Source organism: Periplaneta americana, chromosome 10 (genome assembly GCF_040183065.1).
Source record: "Periplaneta americana isolate PAMFEO1 chromosome 10, P.americana_PAMFEO1_priV1, whole genome shotgun sequence".
NCBI classification, from domain to species: domain Eukaryota; kingdom Metazoa; phylum Arthropoda; class Insecta; order Blattodea; family Blattidae; genus Periplaneta; species Periplaneta americana.
Genome location: NC_091126.1, coordinates 176475167 through 176500970, shown reverse-complemented (window position 1 = coordinate 176500970; position 25804 = coordinate 176475167). Strand labels below are relative to the sequence as shown.

General features: G+C 35.4%; 1 protein-coding gene across 1 annotated transcript; it reads left to right on the top strand.

Annotated features, from left to right (window-relative positions):
- Positions 1-5180: 5180 nt before the first annotated feature.
- Arf4 (ADP-ribosylation factor 2) lies at positions 5181-19470 on the top strand. The gene is made up of 5 exons (XM_069838466.1): positions 5181-5638; positions 10146-10226; positions 14318-14499; positions 16489-16614; positions 18431-19470. The coding sequence occupies exons 1-5, from the start codon at positions 5572-5574 to the stop codon at positions 18515-18517; spliced, it is 543 nt and encodes a 180-aa protein (XP_069694567.1). The 5' UTR covers positions 5181-5571; the 3' UTR covers positions 18518-19470.
- Positions 19471-25804: the final 6334 nt, after the last annotated feature.

The window sequence follows — 25804 nt, the reverse complement described above, 5'->3', positions numbered from 1 at the left end:
GTGACCGGCAGCAATATGGCTGCATATATAATAATTCAGGTTTCCTCCACTCAGGATTGTAAATTGTAACATGTAAGCTTACTGTACAAGTAAATATGTGTTTGGTAGTTTTAAAGTTTGTACAACTTTAATAATTCTTTTCTCAGCTTTAATTTTTTTTTTTTTTTGTAATTGCTTAGTCTTTAAAATCTATCTTCTCCCACAAATATTGTCGTAGAACCACCTTTTTTTTTTTTTTGTGCATGGTAACTAATCAGTGTTTAACACTTAAACAGAGAGATTTTTAAGATAGGGCTAGAAAAAAAAATTATAATAATTTAAATGTAAAAAATTGCACAACATGCCAGAACTTTTTTTTATTTTATGAATTTAATTATTTTTTCCTTAGGTGTCAGTTAATAAAATACAAATATATCTCTGTGTGTTCACTGAACATTTAGGAAAGCATGATAAAAAAATTCAGTGCAAAAACTTCAATGTTGAGGGAGAAGATAGATTAAAAAAAATATATATATATTTTTTTTTAAGAAAAAATTTATAACTTATATACAGTTTTAGTTCGATTCCATTCAAATTTGGTATGCATACATAACATACTAAGGTACATTTGTGTACCAAATTTCAAGTGTCTATTGGTTTAGAAAATTCAAATTTCACCTCATTCCTCCCTCAAGTTACTAGCACGTAAGTCAACTTTCGACGCAACATCAGGTTTCTCCACTTCATTTTAACTGATTTATGTAAACGAAATTTTGACAACTGACCTAGCCAGCCTTACTTATCGTCACACCCACTTTGTTTTGGGCGCTTATAAAATGGCGGACGTACTTTCAATTTGCTTCAAATATGGCGTCGCAATGGCATACTTTCAACGAGTTAGAAAGAGGAAGATATAGAATGGTCATTGCGCCGCCATGTTTGAAGAAAATTGAACGATCGTCGGTAATGAACTTATGCGCCCAAAGCAAAGTGGGCGTGGTGATAACTGACATTAGAATCGTCAGCTGTCTTAATTTCGTTTGCATAAATCAGTTAAACTGAAGTGGAAAAACCTAGTATTTCGTAAAATACGTGCTAGGAACTTAATCTAAACTTATGTACGCTAAATTTAAAACACTTGAGCTATTCCTAGAAAGAATGCTTAAAAGAATAACCTAAGCAAAATTGTCATGTAGTATGACAAGAAGTCCTAGCAAATATACTGAAGAAAATGTTAATATTCCTAGGTTCTTTTAAATGCGACCTGCAAGATTGCCTATAAAATGAACGAGTATGATTCGGATGATTTTATTAAATTGTTTTCCCAGTCTCTACACGTTGCAAAACTATTTACTATACCATAAGATATAGAATGGAAAGTAGGCCCTGTCTGTAGTAAACAATCTTTACCTCCAAGTTTGTAACGTGGGTGAAACATGACAAAACACGCTTTCAGTTTTTTTGTTACAGTAAAGTATAATTATTATCGAAATGTGAACGTGAGGCCAACAGCCGGCTGGTCTGTCTGTGCCTTTCAAGGGCTGTGGCACCACAGATAATTATTAGTGTATAATTGAGCACCCACGTACAATAATGGGGTAAGTAGTTACGAAATATATTCACACTTACCCCATTATTGCACGTGGGTGCTCAATTATATTCTTTCATGTCCTTCCAGTCAAAATACTAACAACAATACGACCTACCCCAGAGTTTTGCGTTATTTCGGATGCGAGTGTCGAAATACAATTTTAATATTTGATTGCTATTACCAAGCCCCTACAGTCTCGGCTGCGCGAAACGAGGAAACCGGGGCAAATTGAACGCTGCGCTTGCCGCCATATTGTTGGAGAGCAGACAAATAATAGAAGTGCGTAAATCACGCAATTTAACGTTGTGATGATCTAAAATTGACATATTATGGCCATTTTCGACGTTTAACGTAAAATTAGGACGAAATAAACATATTCAAAGTTTCATTGATATGTGTTAGAACATTAAAGAAAAGAAAATATGTATGCAGCAATTTATAGAAAACATACTGATACAGCCATAAATAGGCCTACACAATACACATTATAGAGTGTATAATTTTACGATAATCAGCAAATTGTTAGGTTTCAGAGAATCTAAAATTATATTAACATACTAACTCTTAGATCACAAGACATAAATATATGCACATTGATTACACAAGTTCTTGTTATAATCAAATTCCAAAGTGAAATAAATATGCGATAATCAGTATAGACTTGTTAGTTAAGTTTTAGAGAATCAAAAATAAATTATATTACCGGTACTTTTAGACCACAGGACATAGATAATCTGGCAAAATATAATGTGCGAAGGTAGCCAAATTACATTGAATTCATTCTTCAATTAATAAAGGGAATGCTATCGATTATAAAAAGTATCGGTACCTAATACATTGCAAACAATAGGTAACGTGAAGACCTAAAAACTAAACAATCACTTTATGCAAGATAAAAAAAACACATACTTTTTATGTGTGGATTTTTTACATATTGTATTTTTATTTTAAATAAATAAAATAGATATATTACCATTGCTTGCGGAGTGATGGTACATAATTTTTATGCACATATGCAATATCAATAAGATGCCATTCCTTGCTTTTGTTAATAAAATATATCCGGCAAAATGTAAAAGAGTTATTTATAGGTGAACTCTGAATCATAAATTCACAAAGGAGGCTTAGCTATTATAGCTATTTATTTATTTATTTATTTATTTATTTATTTATTTATTTATTATCTGTATATTTATTTATCCATATATGGATCCTGAATGAAAGTTTATTATCTTGCAGATAAATTCATTTACATAATAAAAACAAAAAGTTATCTTTCCACTAATGTTTTAACATCTGGTGTATAAGTCTAAATAATTCACTCAGTGGGATTTCTCTACAGTCTGATATACCTGTACTAACAATTAAGTATTCTTTATTGTCGTAAACTACTGATTGATTTTTAATGATATTGATATTGTAACAACAGAGATAATATTATATCGTACCTTTTGCAAATAGCTTGGAAAATTAAACAGGGATGGTATTATCGCCGCGCTCTCATGGTTAACATTCAGCAGGTCTTTGAAATTTAATTGTATTATTGTTTTCAATTTCTTGTGTCGCGCTCCAATCACTCGCCTCAATTTCAATAATGCAACCAATAAGCTGCTTCAATTATTATTAAATGACACTTACTTGTCTAATCCACGTAGACTAAACCCGAGGTTGCAATGTCTTGTGCTGAGGACGAACATTAAGGTATGTGATTAAAAATTATTATTAAAGAGTTATTATTAAGAGTTAAGAAAGCCAACGTACTCGTATATGAAATAATAATAATAATAATAATAATAATAATAATAATAATAATAATAATAATAATAATACCCATTTAACAATATAACAAACTAGTGCTTATTCTTATCGAGAAAGTAGACGTGACAACGTGACGCTTAGAGTGAAACCTATAGAGCAACAATCGGTCGGCAAAATTATTTTTTTAAACCACACCGCACGTTATTGTATGATGCCGACATGTTAAGCATGAGTCCGCGGCGATAATGTATCATCTTTCAAAATTATATTGCCATTACTTTCACACTATTCACTAAAAACACCCGAGACAAAACAAATGACAAGTATGACAATCGTGTTTACCGCTCTATTTCTACCAGTAGCATGGCGGCGTAAACATGCGCAGACTGGTTTCAATTTTGGACAGCACACCAGCGCTCTGTGTGACTCTAGTATACTATTATAACGTCTTTGGCTATTACTAGATTTGAAACGGAATTGTAGCGGTCTTATCCGTATTTAGTTTAACTTTATTACTAGTGAACCATTTATTTGATTAATCGTTTGTCTTCGAAATAGGCCTACTTATAAGCTACAGCTCATCGTCTTCTTGTATAAGAAGTAAGGACAGAAGGAGCAGAAATAAAGGATGCCGGTGTCGAAATACAGTTTTAATATTGTATTGCTATTTGTTTTTCATCATCATCATCATCCTTCACGAATTAGGCCTCTGTAGACCTGTTTCGGCCCCATCTAGCAGTCTTCTTAAAGGTCTTCCTGGTCGACGATGTCCTCTAGGTTTATATTGCATCATAATTTTTGGGATTCTTGAATTTTCCATTCTTCTTACATGATCTAGCCAATTGAATTTGTATCTGCTGATTTTTTCTTCTACAGACTCTACTTCTAATTGTTCTAAAATTTCTTCATACAAGCAGTATAAGGACAGATTTGTTTTTCACTGGGTCTGAAACGGAATTGTATTGGTTTTATCCGTATTTAGTTTAAGTACATTACCAGTGAACCATTTATTTTGTTTATGCCGGGCGTTGTTACACATTTATGCATGAAAAAAAATGCTGCTAATTAACAAAACTATGGAATTAACTTCATAAAATTTCCATGAAATATGATATATCAGTTGTCTTTTTCCTTTTGACATTGCAGTTATATGCAGCACACACAACAGGCATGTTTTTTCTTCGTTTTTTTGGGCCTCTTACCTCCGTTATACAACATTGTAAGCAGACGAATTTTTTACAAAGGTGGGCGCTTAGCTCAGATCTGCCGCGTTTCGCGGTGGCACCGCAAAGAGAGCTGTACAGGACAACATGGCCACTCTATAGTCTTCTCTTTCTAACTCGCTGCATACTTTGTTTTGGGCGCTTATAAAATGGCGGACGTGCTTTCAATTTGCTTCAAATATGGCGTCGCAATGGCCACTCTATAAATTCTTTCCTAAAGCCCGGTTCAGACAAAAAGAAGTTTTATATTTTAACCTCACAAGTGATACCAACAAGGCACCACTTATGAGGCAACTAGGCCAGGAGATAATGGGGTAGGGTGGCCAGTTCCTTTCCCCCGCCATTGCATACATCGCCGATTAGCTGCATATTACACTAATCAGACGTCAGATGCATACAAACAATTGTTCTTCCTCTGACACATATCATCAAGTGAGATGTACTGCCTGATAATAGATATGCATATAAGCCAGAACCTCAATCAGGTATATTACTACAGTGCGTCATTTTAATGCAATATTGTGCAAATATGCGTATTTCATCAGAAATTACATAGAATTTGACAACGGGGAATAAATGACATGGTCACTTTACTGTGGTCAATACCTTGATACAGTGTTGGTGACTCTGAAAGCAAAGAGAATAAGAAGTGAAGATAAACTGTATTGTCGATATATTTAAATTATTTTCTTAGTTACTTTAATTTTGGATTAACGTAAAGTAACACTCTTTTAGAAATTTAATTGCATTATAGGAGCCATATTAAAATATCAACTGCTGTTTAGTTAAATACTAAGAAGTAGCATTTGGTATTGTTTCGTATTTGATGGGTTTAGTTTCTTCCTGAAAGTGACGTGACGTAACTCAATGGGCGAATGTGTGGTTGAAATTGACGTGGCAGACGCATGATATTTATTGAATTTCAAGTATAATACTGCACCTTGCTTCAGGTTGTGTAGTTTGATTTTGTGTATATATAGCAAGGCATATAAGTGGCCTAGTAACATTTTCGTCGCAGTCATGGGTTTGACACTTTCCAGTGTTTTGACACGGCTTTTTGGGAAGAAGCAAATGAGAATTTTGATGGGTGAGCATGTATTTGTGATAGTTTGTCAGTACAGTGAAGACAGAAAGTTTTATATAATATTTTGTATATTTAATAACGTATCTAGTATTTCATTGGCTAATACAGGTTAAGTATTTTACGTTGATATAACGAGTATGAATTTTATATCTAAAAGAGTTTAGGTTAGGAGTGACAACGTAGGTTGACCACTGATTTGCATTGGGGAGTTTCATTCTGTGTTTTGACCACTAATACAAATTTTTTACGTTTGTGTGTCAGAGGTATCATATAATTAGGCTATGATTATACATATGAAATATTTTGTCATCTAATTATCATATACCGAGAATTTGAGTGTGTCTCATTCTACAATATGTGGACGGGGGGGGGGGGTTAATGATGTACATTGCGAGAACGTTTGTGCTTTCATTGCCATTTCATCATTCACTTAAAATACTATCCTTGTTCTTACATTTTCGAAGATCTAAAATAGATTTCGAAATAGCTGTATACCGTAAACGTATAGTTGATCTTAGTAGTATGGCATGTGTCTTTTGTACCGGTAGTAATTTGTTCCGTGATTGTTTCAACGTGTATGGACAAAAGCATATTTCGGTAATTATGTAGTAAGAATCAGCCAGGCCATTTTCCCGCAATAGAGGTCCAGTACACGTATTTTAATTAAATTTTCAATGACTGACATGGTTCTGGTCAGCCTCTTCACACTCCACGGGAAATATGTGCCCTGGACCTCTGTTGCGGGAAGATGGCGGCCTGGGCGATGCTTACAACATAATTCCTAAACAAAATCTTAGAAACGTCTCTAATGTAGGCCTACTAGTAACTGTTTTGTACTGGTACCATGGTAAAAAGGGTTGGTCGGATGACTAGTATTATATTCATGAATTTACTTCATGTATAGTTTTATATATATATATCTTTTTTTACAGAATCAATTCACGTGTGGGAGATTATTACCCAGAATTAATATTTAGTGATTTATTAAGTAGTATTGCAATAATTTTTCTATTATTATTACTTGCCAATGTAAATGTGGACTGATGTGTTCGGGTTAGTTTTCAGATTACTGCTGTGAGATAGTAAGCCAAGATCGCAAAACGTAGGGATGCCCTCAGTGTCTGTTTATAATGTAGCTGGTTTTTCAAATTAGTATAATATGAAGGAAATGTTAACACACAAGTTATTTGTATTAGTTTGTGTTATAAACGTTTATGTTGGAAAGAGTGGGATGTATACAAGCTGGGGTATGTGTACAAGTTATTTTTATAATATCCTTATAGGGAGAGCGCATAAATATGTACCTGTATTTTATAATGATTGTAGGATTGTTTGCAGGAAACTAAGATGATGCCAGAATATATTACTTGAGACTGGTGTCAAATGTAGTAGTAACCCTAGTTTCTGTTTTGGAGGATTTCAGAGAGGAAATAAAGTCTATGTTCTCTTATCCTCCTTAAAATTCTCTTCGTTAAAAGCAATATTTCGTGAATTCTTATTTTCCGTCTGTCAATTGATTACATTTACTACAAATATAACTGAATTTACGACTTCACTAAATAACTAGATTGCATTGTGTAGTGTAATAGCAGTATGGCTCGTTGTATCATGAATTATCTATAGCCCTATTGTATGGAATTGTTTAATAATATGGTAAAGAGGTTAGGTTAGGTTAAGTTAAGTTAAGTTTTGTTTTGTGTACAATTAAATATTTATTCTGTAAATATGCCTGCCATATGTAAACTAGATACCACGAATTTTGGTTAAATTAGATATGACCGAATGTAGGCAGATATTTCTGTTCGCTTTTATTGAATTCTTTCTTTCACTTGTCATTGATCTAACCATTATTCCTTATGAATAAAAATGCATTGAGATTCCAGGTACATTACTTCGTTGTCACAGATTTTGGTCAGTAAGGAGTATTTATCACTTGAAGCAAGTAAAGAGATAGGATTGGAAGTAAATCCCGAAAAGACTAAGTATATGATTAAGTCTCGTGATCAGAATATTGTACGAAATGGAACTATAAAAGTTGGAGATTTATCCTTTGAAGAGGTGGAAAAATTCAAATATCTTGGAGCAACAGTAACTCGGGAGGAAATTAAACGCAGAATAAGTATGGGAAATGCCTGTTATTATTCTGTTGAGAAGCTTTTGTCATCTAGTCTGCTGTCAAAAATCTGAAAGTTAGAATTTACAAAACAGTTATATTACCGGTTGTTCTGTATGGCTGTGAAACTTGGACTCTCACTTTGAGAGAGGAACAGAGATTGAGGGTTTTTGAGAATAAGGTTCTTAGGAAAATATTTGGGGCTAAGAGGGATGAAGTTACAGGAGAATGGAGAAAGTTACACAATGCAGAGCTGCACGCATTGCATCCTTTACCTGACATAATTAGGAACATTAAATCCAGATGTTTGAGATGGGCAGGGCATGTAGCACGTATGGGCGAATCCAGAAATGCATATAGAGTGTTAGTTGGGAGGCCAGAGGGGAAAAGACCTTTGGGGAGTCCGAGACGTAGATGGGAAGATAATATTAAAATGGATTTGAGGGAGGTGGGATATGATGGTAGAGACTGGATTAATCTTGCTCAGGATAGGGACCAATGGCAGGCTTATGTGAGGGCGGCAATGAACCTCCGGGTTCCTTAAAAGCCAGTAAGTAAGGAAGTAAGGAGTATTTATCGAGATCGGAGGTAGTGGCATGTTATCTAGTTGAGGAGCAGCTAGGCACTAAATGCAAGGTGGATAACATCACATTTTTGCTATATACATATCTGTTGTTACCAACAATCAACATTTTCAATTATAAACAGCTGTTTCACAACTTTTCAAATTGTGATGTACTGGTACTGTTGGTTATTTTTATTACACAACTTAGTGAACTGTTGTGATGAAAAATAAGGTTTCGGAGTGATGTGGTATCTGAACCAAGTCATGGATGGAAAAGTGAGGATCTTTGTGAAAAGTGAATAATAGTTAAAATTTCATAAAAACACGTGAACAATATATTACAACAAATGGGGGACATTTTGAACAATGAATATGAGCTAAGGAAATACAAATTCTATAAGTGTTGTAGGAGTGCTGAGGTTGTGGGCACGCTCCTCGTGGTACATAAGCCATAGCTCAGTGAAGACTGACACCATCTATCTCCAATAACGATAAATGCTTCTCACTGTATATTGCGTCTGGATGATTATGGTGGTGGTGATTAATTGAAAAATAATATAATTTTGGCAAGAGAAATAGAAGTACCCCATGATTAACCTGTCTTGAAAGTCTTCTTTACCTACTACAAAATTATTTAGGCTCTCAAGGAATTGAAGTTAGGTTTCTGACTTCAGTTCCTCTGTTAATGATTTGCCTTTGTTTTTCAAATTGACAGAAATGTGGCAGAGGTGATGTAACATAATATGGCTTATGAGCTGAAAAAAATGGACATCTGCCGTCAGTGAATGATATTTCACTAGCAGAGTAAGCAAGTATCAACAGATAAATTTGCGATAATGTAAGATGAAATTTCACTTTTCTTCTAAATTGAGGGTGCTTTTGTCTAATCCTTCCTGGACACAGCAATGAAGTTAAACTACTTTCTGTCTTTAGAAATGTAATCGAAGTAGAATTTTTTAATAATGAATATTATTTGAGATTCAACTTGAGCAGACATAGTTTGAAACTAGTGAAAGTAAATTACGGTAACATTAAATTAAAATTCCATCTTTACACAGTATCAAATTGCAAATGTTACATTGAGTTCTTGGGCCACTGGCTTAGCTCAGGCAGTGACACATATTCTGATCTGGACTTGCACTCTGGTGTAGATTCGATTCCCGCTTGAGGTGATTACCTGGTTGGGTTTCCTCCCTGATATTTTCGCCAATTTTAAGGCAACTGTCAGGTAATCCCATGCTGGATATTCGGCCTCATCTTGCTGTTAACGGAAGACCTAGTAGTTGATAAGGAAAGAAAATGAGTTGTTGAAATAACACACCATCATTGATATTTCTGGATATACCCGTTGCTAAATTTGTATGTTCTGCAATTCTAAAGTGTTCTCTTTCCATTTTTGTAGCAGCCTTATTTTGGAATTGGTTGTACTTGGGAGTGAGTTTGTCCATTTGCACAATCTTCAGGTATACGGAGTTCCTTCACCATACCTGAGTTAGCTTCCTTTTATTTTGAAATGGGGCTTCTATGACGCAAATCAAATTTAATAAGCCTACTGACAGAAGAATGCAATTATTGGTCTATTATTGTTTTGCACTCTCATGCTCTAAACTATAAAATAATAAAATACTGGCAATTTATTTTCTTTGGTGCAATCGCTGTGCTTCCATCTTGAAGCAGCTTTTAGTATGCTTATAGCTACAGCTAGTAAAACATCAAGTCCAATAAAAAATGGGGTGACTGTCCTTTGGATGGGATACACTTATGAGATTCTGACTTCCTTACTATGATATTGGTATCATATTTTAATACATGTATTTTCTGCTTCCTTTTAGTTGGTCTGGATGCAGCAGGGAAGACTACAATATTGTATAAGTTGAAGCTAGGTGAAATTGTTACCACAATTCCTACTATTGGTGAGTAAATCTGAGTCATTAATTTTACATTTTTGCTTGCATATGGAATTGAAGACAAAATCGGTATATTATCATGAATTTTCGTACTTTCGCACATTATAATTATATCTCTGTTTAACTCGTAGACAAGAAAAAACCAAACCTTGTAGAATGGTGTATATCAAACAGATGGAACTCATTTGATAGGGGAGCCAGAGAAAGCAAGGCAAGGAGAGAGAACTAATTGAAGTAGTCAGGAAAGAAAACATTTATTGCCCAGTTGGTGTGAAACGAATGCAATGAAGACTGCAACATATTAAGCTTTGTGGGCTGTGTTCATTACAAACAGCTTTTATGTGAGCATCACAGTGGTCCAGAAGCCATTATATTATTTCTGTTTGTTTGAGAGAAACTTCATTGCAAATAAATATTTGAAGTGTGTGTGTTTTCTGACAATAATAATATTGAATGATTTACATTCAGCTTCTGGTCTTGTGAAACGAAGAAGCCTGTGGCGTGCAGTCCATCGAAGCAACCCAAGCACGGCTTGGGCAGCACTGATTGATTATAAGAATCACGATATCTATGTAAATCCATGATTAAACTTTCTGTTTATTTAATCATAAAGTCCTGAAACGTTTCTAAATACGTTTTGTTAATTGTAAGTCACGTGATGGGGCATATACAATGCACATACTGCGTTCTCGAGCTGGCACCAGTGTGCCAGCAGTGCTGAATGTAGGTTAGCGTGGAAGTTGCCATGACAACCCACGTCATCATAACTTCCAACCAATGAGGGACACCTCACGAGACTGTAGTAGATGCATATATCCCAAGCAGCTGGTATAGCCTGCCTGGGCTGGCTGTGTGAGCAAAGTGTAAAACTTACTGTTTCTCTCGCGTTTGTTTGTACTGGTACTTTGTAGTTACATTAAGTACGTGTATATAAGTGAAATAAAAAGTTTTGATTATGTCTGGTGATAATAATAATAATTTAATTCAGCAAAAAAAGCTAAATACAGTAATTTAACTAAAGCAATATGGGATAATGATGTTGCTATTGCACATATTCGTGCTTTTAACGCATTCGCGACTTTTGGAACTGTGCATATTGAAACTGAGCAAAGTGACCAAACTCAATAAAGTATTATTCTACATAATGAAAAGGTAACACGCAATAGAGACATTCTGAAAAGGCTTGTAAACGCTGTTTGTTTACTTGCAAAACTGGAACTTTCATTTAGAGGAAACGGTAAGTCGAAAATGTCCAACAACCGCGGTAATTATTTAGAACTTTTGGACTACACTGTCCAGTACGATCCTATTCTAAAAAATCACTTGGAGACATCTACATTATTCAAAGGTGTATCAAATCGTATTCAAAATGATTCATTGAATCTGTTGCCTATGCACTTAATAAGGAAATTAAACAGAAATTACAGAAATCTAATTTTTTTTGCCATATTAACTGATGAGACAACTGACGTCTCGAATAAACCACAATTTTCTCTCGTTTATCGATATATGATTGAAGGAAGGGTGGTAGAGTGGTGTATGCGCCTCCGTGATGTGAGGACAAAACAGCGGCAGCACATTCTGATCTTATTTTTAAGAGATATTCAAGACTTTTCAAACTGCAGTAAGAAACTTGTCACACAGAGGGAATTGCAGTGATGGCCTCTTCATTACATTTACATGGTGTCAAGCTAATATTAAGGCGTCTTTTCCACAAGCTCTCTTTGTTCACTGTTATGCACACTGTTTAAATTTAGCACTGTCCCAAAGTGCTTCAAGTATTCATGAATTCCGTATATTTTTTTGTACTCTTTCTGGGCTTGCAGCGTTTTTCTCCAGATCATCAAAGCACACAAAATTTCTTGATGAATTTCTGGGTCGACGATTACCACATGTTTCCCCGACAAGATGGAATAGCTCGTCACGACTTACCAATACTCAGAGTAGTCTTTTATAATAGTATTTTTAATTTTAGGCTGTAGTTGCAGTAGGCCTAATCTTACAGGTTTTGTAAAAAAAAAGGGTACCAAATGCCAACATATTTTTATAATTAGTAATGTTATAAGTATTTGAATCAAATATAAATAGTAAGAAGGAAAAGAAAACTGGACTATGCGGCTGCTTGGGTAATCTGTTGGGCCACCGCGCGTCACTGGAACAAGTACATGCACACACAAATTCTCCATGTCACGTCACAAAAGACGGGAAGAAGAGAAATCTCAATGAATGCATGGATAGACTGCAAATAAAAATATACAGGAATTAGCACTATTTATATGAACATTTTTAATTTTGTTCCTCCTTTGTTTTTATCTTGAATAATGAAACTTCGAAAAGGATAACATTGTACTGGTATATAAAACCTGATGCAACATCTGAATCACGAGTCAAATTTAGTCTTTCTGTTACGGAGCCATCAGGAGTGATCAATGCATTGGCTTTTCATGTTTAAGTTTTGGGTAGAGATCTCTGTAATTCATAAAAGACATTTAAAGAAATTGTCTTTACATAGCACAATTCCACCATTCTTCCTTAATTCACTTGCATGGCAGTTGTACAGCGAGATTCTAGTGATGAAATATATCGTACAGAATAAGTAACCACTTAGACATAGACAGGACTTTTAAATAAATGAATTGGTAATTATTAAAAGGCACTAAGTTTTTTTATTTCAAAAAGGCATATGACTCGGTTAAGAGAGGAGTTTTATATGATATTCTTATTGAATTTGGTATTCCCAAGAAACTAGTTCGATTAATTAAAATGTGTGTCAGTGAAACGTACAGCAGAGTTCGTATAGGTCAGTTTCTGTCAGATGCGTTTCCAATTCACTGTGGGCTAAAGCAAGGAGATGCACTATCACCTTTACCTTTTAACTTTGCTCTAGAGTATGCCATTAGGAAAGTCCAGGATAACAGAGAGGGTTTCGAATTGAACGGGTTACATCAGCTGCTTGTCTATGCAGATGACGTGAAAATGTTAGGAGAAAATCCACAAACGATTAGGGAAAACACGGGAATTTTACTTGAAGCAAGTAAAGAGGTAGGTTTGGAAGTAAATCCCGAAAAGAAAGTATATGATTACGTCTCGTGACGAGAATATTGTATGAAATGGAAATATAAAAATTGGAAATTTATCTTTTGAAGAGGTGGAGAAGTTCAAATATCTGGGAGCAACAGTAACAAATATAAATGATACTCGGGAGGAAATTAAACAGAATAAATATGGGAAATGCCTGTTATTATTCAGTTGGGAAACTTTTATTATCCAGTCTGCTGTCGAAAAATCTGAAAGTTAGAATTTATAAAACAGTTATATTACCGATTGTTCTGTATGGTTGTGAAACTTGGACTCTGACTTTGAGAGGAACAGAGATTAAGGATGTTTGAGAATAAGGTGCTTAGGAAAATATTTGGGCTAAGAGGGATGAAGTTACAGGAGAATGGAGAAAGTTACACAACACAGAACTGCAAGCATTGTATTCTTCACCTGACGTAATTAGGAACATTAAATCCAGACGTTTGAGATGGGCAGGGCATGTAGCACGTATGGGCGAATCCAGAAATGCATATAGAGTGTTAGTTGGGAGGTCGGAGGGAAAAAGACCTTTGGGGAGGCCGAGACATAGATGGGAAGATAGTATTAAAATGGATTTGAGGGAGGTGGGATATGATGATAGAGAATGGATTAATCTTGCTCAGGATAGGGACCAATGGCGGGCTCATGTGAGGGCAGCAATGAACCTCCGGGCTCCTTAAAAGCCAGTAAGTAAGTAAGTACTAAGTCAATTTTGTATACATGGACATTTTGATGGATTTCCTAATTGTTTCTGCATTTAATAGAGAATGAAACTAATAATACTCCATGAGTGATCCTTAACCACAATACGAATATACCTTCACAATTATTAAGCAGACAGAACAGTTTTTTTCGATTATTATCCGAGTGCTGAAGAAAATTACTTAATGCCTTTTAATAATGACCAATTCAAATGTGGTCATGTTTTGTTACGAGTAAGCTTGTCAATTTAAGTGAGTATGTATTTTTTGATGTTCCTTTTTGAAACTTACTTTAATTATGTGTGTAAATGTTTGCAGGTTTCAATGTCGAAACAGTGGAATATAAGAATATATGCTTCACTGTGTGGGATGTTGGTGGACAAGGCAAAATTAGGCCACTCTGGAGGCACTACTTTCAGAATACTCAGGGACTGATATTTGTAGTAGATTCCAATGATAGGGAACGAATTCCTGAAGCAGAGAAGGAGCTCCAAAACATGGTAAGTCGTTGATCAGTGTTTTGTTGGTCCACAGAAATATGACCACTTTGCTTTGAAATATGTGGAAGCGAATAAAGTGTTAAAGTGCTAGTTTTTTTTAATAATAAATTAAATTTAAACATAGTTGTCGCCTAATTGTTTTCGTGATTCATTTTTCAGAACATGCTTTTCAGTTAACCTGTCATTTATTTATGTTAAAATGTTAAATGTTATGTTTTATTTAACGACGCTCCCAACTGCCGAGGCTGTATCAGCCTTGCCGGTGTGCCAGAATTTTGTCCCACAGGAGTTCTTTTACATGGCAGTAAATTTACTGACATGGGCCTGTCGCATTTAGGCACACTTAAATGCCATCGACCTGGTCCGGGATCGAACCCGCAACCTCGGACATAGAAGGCCAGCGCTATACCAGCTGTATCATATATTGCGGAATATAATATTTTATCACTACTTATTTCTAAATTAATGCGAAATTCTGTGGTCTCTAGCCCATGATGCAAGTTATCCATCAACTGCAACACAAAGTAAACAGCAAACAACTGTGGTGACGCCATCTTAGGAATAAGATACATACTCGCTGGTTCAAGTCCTCATGGGGAAGAAATTTTCTCATGAAATTTCGGCCTGTGTATGGGACCGGTGCCCACCCAGCATCGTGATTCACACTTGGGGAGCTACGATAGATAGCGAAATCCGATTACACAAACCAGCTATAACGGCTGGGGGGGCTCATCGTGCTAACCACACGATACCTCCATTCTGGTTGGATGATCGTCCACCTCTGCTTCGGCATGTGGCCGTGAGGCGAGCAGCCAGCTGGTCGGTCTTGGCCCTTCGCGGGCTGTAGCACCACGGATTATTATTATTATTATTATTATTATTATTATTATTATTATTATTATTATTAAACAATGAACATTCTTTCTGTAGTCATGTGAACGGGCGCTGTCCAAAGTTGACTTAGACAAATTCATGCTGCAGGAGATGTCATTTTTTGTGTCTAAGCCTGTACAGTTCAGAACACACATGTATTTAGCTTATGATTATACGTACACACTGAATATACTTTACACACAGCTATATTCTTACAACTTTAATGCTAATGTACAAAAGTACTGCAATTGAAACAAATAAATGGAAGCAGTTCTATAACAAGCCTATTCCAGTGGGCTGAGTTAACTGGTTTGAGAGGGTTCATTTCACTATCCATCTCATCATGTGGTACATGAGCAACATCACACCATAACCAGGAAAATGAAGAAACATTAAAAAAATCTTATAGACCCAAACTATTTCACACTGGTTGTCATCTGTCTTTATCAACAGACATTCTCTCTGAACACGAAAACTAGTATATCTAAGAGAAAGCTCATCCACTTGTCCAGTTGCTGTTGTGTAATATGAGACTAAAATTTCAGTACTGGTATTATTTAATGTAAATTAAGTTCTTGTATGTTGGTCTTCTTACAGTGCATCATTTCAGAGGCTCTTCAAGAATATTTGTATAAATACACATACTGGTATTGTAATTTATATCTTTTTTAATATGTGAATATTTAAACAATGAGAGATGATGGAACAGCTGGAGATAAATGACGCTATTACATTACTTTTATGCTGTGTTTTAAATGATAAATAGTAAGTTCATCAAACACGTGTGATGTTTAGATCTAGGTCGGCTACACTGTTGAGCTGTTAGTAATTTTATTACTTCATAAATGTAAGCAAAGCAGGATTAACTGTATTGCATAACTGCTGCGTCATTTAACAACAAACTGCATTGTCTGTGTAAGATCTTATAACCAGCCGAATAAATATTATTATACCATCCAATCAGATTTTTTGTATTGTTACTTAAAAATACTTCACTTCACACAATCGGTAAAATTGTGTGAGGCCCCTTCGGAAATGTTGCACACTAATGTCATATGCATAATATGATCAGTATATTCTTTAGAAATGAACTAAATATAAATTTCATGATTCCAGTTACAAGAGGACGAGCTACGTGATGCTGTTCTCTTGATATTCGCAAACAAGCAGGACCTACCAAATGCTATGAGTGCTGCAGAACTAACGGACAAACTGGGTCTGAACCAACTGCGGAATCGTCGTGTAAGTTTTAACTAAGCTACGAAAGACAGTTACTATTAACTAAATAGTGAAGTGTGCATCTTTTGTTAAATTGCACAATTTCGTTTTCTGAGAGAGCTGAGAAAACAGTGTCTTGCCCATTTATCAAATACTATAAGTTATATTAATAATATTAGGAAAATGTTCATGGCTCCTATAATGACCATATTACTTTTATAATGAATTCCGAATAGAAATAATAAAGAAAATATGTCCATATGTATGCGCACACACAGATATCGTCCCTCTGTTGTAGTTGAGATTGTGACGGAAACTTGAATTCATCATGAACAAAAAGGCTTGAGATTTTGTGTTGATGGGTGGGAGGGGGGGAATTGGAAGTGATCTCTTGTGTATATATTGTAACTTTTTATTCAAAACAACAACAATCACTTGCTATAATTGAATGTAAACACTCCCGTCAACAATGGGATTTCCACTCCACACAGTAACACAGTATTCGTTATTGCACTCCACAGACGACAATGACAATTTACTTGAATTATTGAGAGCAACAATGTACTGCTAATTTCAACTAATGTTCACAAAGCACTATTTACAAACAGAACTGTCAGTTCTCAGTTCACAGTTCGTTTGCCTTGGCTAGTTCTTCTAGCTCAGTCACTCGAGTTCACAGTATCTCGAACCCCAGACCTTCAGAGACAATCCGCTGAACTTCGAACTCAGGTCCCCCAACTGCGGTCCACTGCACTCAAACTCGGGACATCCGGCTCCCACAGTTACGGACACAACTCAAGTCGAACTCCGGTCTCGAAGCTGGCTTCACTGCTACACAAGACTGCCTTGCTGTCCAAAACTAGCAACGACTGCAACTAACTGACTGACTGCTCAAGTTCACTCGCGTGTTGTATTTATAACTAAACCATAGTTTCTAGAGAGTACGATTTCGCGATCAATCGACAGATGCCTAGAAGATGGCACCTCTCGAATTCTCTGGATTTCTCCCCTCAGTCACCAGCTGCTTTACTTCCCCCTCACCCTTCGTCACGTCTGCGCCGCCACCTCGCGCCCCCTCTTACGTCTGTCCCCTCCAGACCCGAGTGGCCGCAACCTTCTTCACTGCGTCTCTCGTTTTCTTGTGCGCCCCCGACCTCTGCGGAACGCGATCGACTCCCGACTGTCACAATATATATGGGAAATCCCATATTCTTTTGAATTTTTAAACTAGGCTATAACCTATCTCCCATTTTGATTTAATTTGGAGCTCGTATTTTCTGTACTTCAGAAAATGATACCAGATTGAAAATTAAATCTGCTGCGCATTTTAAAAATCTCATTTCTGGGTGATCATTTCACCATCAATATTGCGATGTAATATTGATAGCATTACTTCAATGTGTAGCGATACAAGCTCTGACAGCAATTCCTTTTCCGTTTAATGCTCCAGTTGGCATCCTTGCATTTCCTTGTTTTGTTTGTAATTTGATTTTGTTCACTTGCAGTTGTTGGTTGGATGTATTTTTGGATCTGCTTTAATTGAATGGACACACAACTCCTAAAAAGAAAGGAAAACACTTATGTGTTTATCAGAAAAAAGTGAGAAGAAATTTGTTCATGGAATAACCCTTAAAAAAACACTCATAGACAGTAGCGACACGTCATTTTCTGAAGTATTTCCACTCACTATAACAACAAAAATAACAGGAGACAAAGATTTTATGTGTTTAACAGAAACACCCCTGCAGTCCAGTCTGAGTTCTCGTATAATAAGTCGGGTACATGGACATAGGACTTTGATATTATACGTGTTACTAACATCGATTACTTTTACTTTCAGTGGTACATTCAGGCTACCTGTGCTACCCAAGGGCATGGTTTATATGAAGGTTTGGACTGGCTGTCAAATGAATTGGCGAAGAAGTGAAACCCATAGCCAGAATTGTGACCAGTGATATGCAAGAGCATCTCCAGTGTGTGTATATGAAAGGTTGGTTGGGTGAATGAGTGTATGTGGAAATAAGTCATATTTCAACAACAGAAAATTTTATAGAGATAATGAAATGGAAAACTATGTATGGATGCTGGACACAGACGGCTAAACTGAATGGAAATCTTTCGAGTTTGACAGATCGAGGTTTGATAACAGCGATCTTCTCAGATATGCCTTCTGGTTCATTCTTAATTGTTAAACTTAAAACTAAGCAGCAGCTCTCCAATCTTGAAAGAACTTCCATTGTACAGCATTCAGTTTCATTTAAAATGAAATACGTGATCGTTATACTTCTACAAAATTTGTGTTGAATATCATACACATTTTAATATATTTAAGATTTTCATATGTTAAGAGGTTATAGATTATAGAGTTGAGATAATTTAATTTTGCTTCACACTCGGTTGTTTTAACACTACTCAGCACCAAATATTACTTAGATATTTTTCAGTAATGTTCTTATTTTCATACCACATTGTAAGTGAAAAACATCCAGCATGTTGATAAGCATGTATATGACAGATAACATGAATAAATGTATCTTTTCCAGTTCTGAAAATGTGAAGCTCGTAGTAGTGTGAGGAATTCTACCTATTTATATACTGAGTACTTTTTTTTTCTTTTGATTTTACGTAAAATTTTGCTCTTTATTTTTATGTAAGCATTTTTTTTAATTAATCTTGTAAAGGCACCTTGCCATTGTAATTTGTGAATCACTGATTTGATAGTTAAAGCATTCCATTTTCTGCGGTTTATGTTACATTGATTGTGTTAATTATCCAAGGTTGTTTGATTTTCAAATGAAGATGGTGTTAAACATAACTAGAAGGTTATGTGTGAAATTTTCAGACCCAATAAAGTAAATTAATAAACAGAATTGCTTGATACATGGTGTTTGTGTATTGGATTTAGTTTATAACTTTCTTTGAAAAGTTTGAAGTGCAGATATTTCACACTTTTCCCTCTCCATTCCACACACTTGTTGTTTGATTTTGCAGTGTAATATTTTTGTGACAGGATTTCAGACATGATGAAATTACTACTGTAGTTTCGCATAATGAAAATCTGTTGTACTGAATGTTGTGCACATTCAGAGAGAAAAAAACAAAATTGTTTTATGAATATTTTGTTTATCAATCTTTTGTTAAAATGTCATTTCCCCTGATCAGAATGTGAATTTTAGTAAATGGAAGGAGAGAGATGGTTTCCATTGCAAATTTTGTAAAAATTATACATTGTGGATGAAGAAATGTTGGACAGCACAGATTTTCTTGAATTTTGAACGAAAACTTGATATATAGTTTCAGTACCATGTGGCGATGTGAATAGTTTTCTTATGCTACTGGTTGCGTTCATTATTTTGTAGGCTCTCAACTATTTGTTGTTCTCTATTTCTCAATTGCTATCCACCATACACTTATTGGTGATTGGATGAGTGTTTGCATTATGTGCATACTTGGTGAAATTATAAATGCAAAACTTTATTTTACTGGAATATTGTGAAATACTACCATACTTGTATCGTTAATTTTCTCAACAAGAGTGTTTGAATCATCCATTATTTCTCTGATAAGCTATACCCCTATCATTCCAGGAGTGATAATTTTCCCTCATTTGTTATTCATTTTGTTTGGTTCCTCCTAAAAGTCCCATGTAATCTGTTGTTCTACGTGGTTTTTTACCAGAATAACTGTTTCATTGTTCCAAAAAGTTTAGAATGATGAAGTGGAAGTTTTTAAAACAACATTGTTATTTTTCACATTTACAGTGACTATACTGGGTGTTCATTTCAAAGTGTGTCATGACATCACTGTTTTGAGTCGGCGATTTGAAGCGAGTTTCAGCTTTTATGTCAGAGAAGTTGCCTATTAATCAAGGCATTCAATATGAACTTGAGAATGTGTACAATATAACTTGAATGTCGTAGCAACAGATGGCGGTCTGTACAGTCTGTGTGCTACCATAACCTCTTTCGAACTGTGTTTTGAGTGGACAAGTCGTACGCAGGGTATTTGTTATCATCGGTTGCGTACGGCAACATTCCACAATACAAATCAAATACTCCGTGTCCATGTTGACCGTCGTGTCAACAAATACGTAAGTAATCGTCTTAACCCTCTCCCCATATCCCGACAGTAAGAAAAAACTCACCTCAGTATGTGTTTCCAAACAGTTCACATTCCTGTCACTACCGGCGTTACCGTACGTATCGGTAAGTAATCTTCAGAATGAATGCCGTACTTGCTAGGCAACTTCTCTGGCACACAGGTAATACGCCTCTGCGGAAGTGTAGGAAAATTGAATTTTCTAGGCTCATCGGCTAGTCACATGACGGCATACAGCGAGCCATGACACACACTGAACTGAACACCCAGTAGTTGAAACTAAGCTTGTGTTGGTTTTGGAATGTTTAGTTTGCTTTGTTGAGGAACTGTGAAACATGCGACTTATTGAGAGGAACAACTCTTGCACTGGTTGGAAGGTTAGCACATTTCAGCTCGTCAGTGGTTCACTGTATTCCTCTTTGCCAGTAGTACACAGTAACTATGATGTAGTTCAGTTGTTCGAACCATTTTCTTGCTTGGCTTAAAGGAGACTTAAGCCAAGCAAGAACACTGTTCGAACAACTGAACCACATCGTCGTTGTAATTAGACAATGAAGATGGAGAAGCAACTTCGAAACATGTCTAACATCTTCAATAAACTTATTGTACTTATTAGTGTTCATACAACTGTAACATATCACCTTTAATGTATTTCATAAAATCAATGAACACTGTATTATTGACCTAAGGCCCGTAACACACTTGCACAGTTTTCGCCAGCGAGAAATGTGTTGCGAGAAAATAAAAAAATTGATAACATGGATTCAAATGGATGTCCACACACTGGAAGAGATTCTCGCTTGAGGCAAAAATCTCGCGCGAGTTTCTCGTTGGAATCGGTAGCTCAGCGAATTTTCTTGACACATTTATAAAAGATGTTTGACATTTATACTCTTTATGACGATTGAATGTAGAAAAAGATATCACAGGTGGCGATATATTGTATTGTTTTTATGTGAAAATGAGGAAAGATGGCTGATAATTGCAGTCAGAAACTTATCGAACTTGTACGATGTCACCCATATGCCTATTTATATGATACACGGGATGAAAACTATAAAAACACGAAACTTACAGAAGAAATCTGGAGACAAATATAAGATTATCTGGAAATAAATAGGGCTATATTTTATTTTGATGAGATTTAATAGTATTGATTAAACATTTGAAATAATGCATCTATATGTCTTAACAGTTGACATAATTTTAATCAGAATATAGCAAAAAATTCTCTATCATATCATGAATGGCAAAAAAAAAAAAAAACTGTGGTCCATTGAATCTGAAGTAGCACCTAAATGTATCATCATTCAAATCGAAACCAGTGTCCAAAACTCGCCCTTATTTTCGTAAGAAACAATGTGATTTTCAGATATTTCTGGCTTTAATTTTAGGCCTACTTCTTCTTTTCATGAACAAAATATGTTCATTTAACTCCATTTCCTCATCATCTGAATATTCAGATTCAACATAGCGTTCGTACGTAATTTGTAAAGTACGACAATATACTTACAGGTTATATATTTGAGTACGACAATATACGTAAATACATAACCTATAATATTTCCCCCAACGAGTCATTACTATAATCAGATAAATCGATAAATGCTTTCTGCATGAAGGCAGTGCATAGATGATCATAGCGAGGTGTGATCTGTGATAGCGAGAACTCGCCGAGTGTGTGGAAGAATGCTCTTCGCCTCTTTCTCACTACACATTTCTCGCTGGCGAAAACTCTGCTAGTGTGTTACAGGCCTAACATCTGTGTTTTATCATTAAATATTACTTGGGTATGTGAGGTGCGCCAGAAATTTTGGGGGATTTTTGGGAGATTGAAAAATTTGGAATATTTTTCTGTTTCTGAGGTGTTTTGGGCAGATATTGAGTGATTCAATTGGTTCAGATGCGTCAAATAGGCTAAAGGTAACTAGAAGCATTTCCCATTAGTGGTGACACATTTTTCTGCAAAACATGGAAAACGTAGCTATGTTGTAGATCTCTGTGAAGATAGTAATGAGAGTGCTTGAGGACATTTTAAATAAAATTGTATCAATTGTTGCAGAAAATGGACTCAGTTTAAGTAACATTGTAGCTTATTCGGCTCACAATGAATCTGTTAACTATAGTAAATAATACAATTCAGTGTTCAGAAAAATGAAAGACAAAAATCATAATATAGTAAAGGCTAATTGTTGTTGCCACGTACTGCATAATTGTGCCAAATTTGGTTTTTAATTCCTTAAGTACAATGTTGAGGCATTAGTCTTGAAAATATATTCCGACTTCTCATCATCGTCATGCAGGAACGTCGAGGAACTTAGGGCGTTCTGTGAATTTGCACAACACGTCTATTTTCAGATTTTGCGTCATATTCCAGTTCGATGGTTGTCCCTTCAATTAGCTGTTGAATGCCTTGTTAAAATGTGGCACTTTGAAAATGTATTATTTGGCAAAAGGTGAAGAAAAAACGCATTCTTTATTTTCGAAATTTGTATGTTCCCAAGAAGATGAAGAACTAAATGAACATTCATTGTCAGTGGAAGAACGTTCTCTGTATTTTGTTAATTGTACACTTCCAGTTTTCTGTAAGGCGATTAAAATATTACGTAGAATGTGAAAATACGCTTTCAACCGAGGTGCACAAAATCATGTTGGGAGTATAAAGACTCAAATAGAAAGTCGTAAAAAGATCTCATTTTTCGGTTTTGAAGTAAATATGTAGTTTGAAAATATCACAGAGGCCGAAACGAACTGCAATGAAAGATTTCACCACTGTGTATGGCAGATTGTTGCAGTATCTAGCCAAGTGGTACTGTTTTAGTGACAATAACATATTTTCAAATATATCCGTTCTTGATCTACTGGCTGTTCATTTCAAAGTGTGTCATGACGTCACTGTTGATGAGTCAGTGATTTGAAGCTAGTTTCAGCTTTTGTGTCAGAGAAGTTGCCTATTAATCAAGGCGTTCGATCTGAACTTGAGAACGTGTACGGTATAACTTGAACGTCGTAGCAACAGATGGCGGTCTGTGTGTTAACATAACCTCTTTCGAACTGTGTTTTGCGCGGCCAAGTCGTACGCAGGGTATTTGTTATCATCGGTTGCGTACAGGCAACATTCCACAATACAAATCAAATGCTCAGTGTCCATGTTGACCGTCGAAGTTAATGTCAACAAATACGTAAGTAATCGTCTTAACCCTCTCCCCATATCCCGACAGTAAGAAAAAAACACCTCAGTATATGTTTCGAAACAGTTCACATTCCTGCCACTACCGGCGTTACCGTACGTATTGGTAAGTACTCTTCAGAATGAACGCCGTACTTGCTAGGCAGCTTCTCTGGCACATAGGTAATACGTCTTTGCGGAAGTGTAGGAAGATTGAATTCTCTAGGCTCATCGACTAGCCACGTGACTGCATACAGCGAGCCACAACACACTTTGAACTGAACACCCAGTATTTGGCCCATCACTGTTCTCATTTAATGACTTAGATCACGTATCAAAAAAATTGCAAATTACTTTCGAGTTTGACGGAAATGAACTCTACAATAAACGATTAATTTTAAAGGCAGTGATAACAACACTGATGCAAGATAGATAAAAATCAGTGTTGCAAACTTAGGGTATCTTTTTTCGAAAAGCTATGGCCCTTAATATGTTAATAATAATGCGACATGTTCTAGCAATTCCATTAGGTAATAATAATAATAATAATAATAATAATAATAATAATAATAATAATAACAGTAATAATAATAATAATAATAACAACAGTAATAATAATAATAATAATAATAATAATAATAATTTATTTAATCTGGCAGAGCTAAGGCCAGTAGGCATTCATTGACAGGAACATAATGTCAACAGAACTAGTTGAAAGCAAAAATTTGTATTAAAATGGACTTGAGTATATGCTGTCAGGAATTCTACAAAATAGCCTTGGAAAACAAGAGACTTCTGGAATCTGCAAGTAGCTACAAGAAATACCAATTTTAAGGTAGGTCTACATCTATTCTTAATACAGTAAAGATTTAATTATTGCTTAATTTTTAACAATTTTACGACTTTTTTATGTAAGGTTCTGAAAAAAATTAAATAATATGCATTTAAGAGAGCATATTTTTCTGTGCCATGCCTAAAAATTTTACCATGATTGGATTTTATTTGACGGAGAAATAAATTTCTAAATTCTGCAAATCTGGCATTAAAATTAAGTAACTTGTTGAAAACGCATTCCCTCCCCAGAACTTCAAATATTAATTGAGTGGTTCAGTGCCAGAGTTGCCTAAACCACAAATTTTTAGCTGCAGATTTCTGCATAAAATGACTGAAAATTATCATATTTTATGTGTATCAAAGTAGATGTACTGGATAAATATTAGATTATATTAAATGAGAAATAATTTCCAATTGAGAGCATACAGTTTAAAAAAACGGCTTCTGAGTTTATATTTCAGTAACTTTTTTGAGTGTATTGTGGTTTAGACAACTCTGGCACTGAGCCACTCAATTTATCCGTCAAATCAAATTCGACATTGTTGAATTTTTAACCGAACCTTTAACTTTCAATACAAAATGAAATTAATAATTAATTATAATAGCAATAATAATAATAATACGTCCAATAATAGTAAAAAATAATTAATTTTATAGACTTCGTAAATCTCCAGGTTTGGCGATAGTTCACCCTGGCAACCCTAGTCTGATGTGCTTCATCAGATCGACTTGATGACATCATCAATGCTTTCTCTGTGAAGAAAGTGCAAAGGAAATCTTTATAATTCACAAGTAAGAAGCATATATTTTGATTCCAGTATAGGGGCAGTTCTCCCTTGAATCATTAGAATTGCCGAGTCACCTACTGTTTAAAATAGCTTACATAATTACATTTTGTCTTCTAACATTCATTCTTCGTTTATAAAGATTCTGCAAATTGTAAAAACATTCAAACCGCTCCCTTTGTGGCTCGCTGGTAGGTCAAGAAGCTTGCTTACTTCATCGGCCACATTTGATCCGATTTCAACAGGCGAAACCGAACGCACAAAGCTTTGGTAGGTCAGAGGTCAGAGGGCGGAGGGGTGAGAAAGTTTACCTGGTTGCCATGGCAAC

Bases quoted from the DNA above. Each gene is read 5' to 3' on its own strand.
- Arf4 (XM_069838466.1), top strand. From the start codon at position 5,572: ATGGGTTTGACACTTTCCAGTGTTTTGACACGGCTTTTTGGGAAGAAG. The intron at 5,639-10,145 runs GTGAGCATGTAT...GCTTCCTTTTAG, and splicing joins GCAAATGAGAATTTTGATGG to TTGGTCTGGATGCAGCAGGG. The intron at 10,227-14,317 runs GTGAGTAAATCT...AAATGTTTGCAG, and splicing joins TACCACAATTCCTACTATTG to GTTTCAATGTCGAAACAGTG.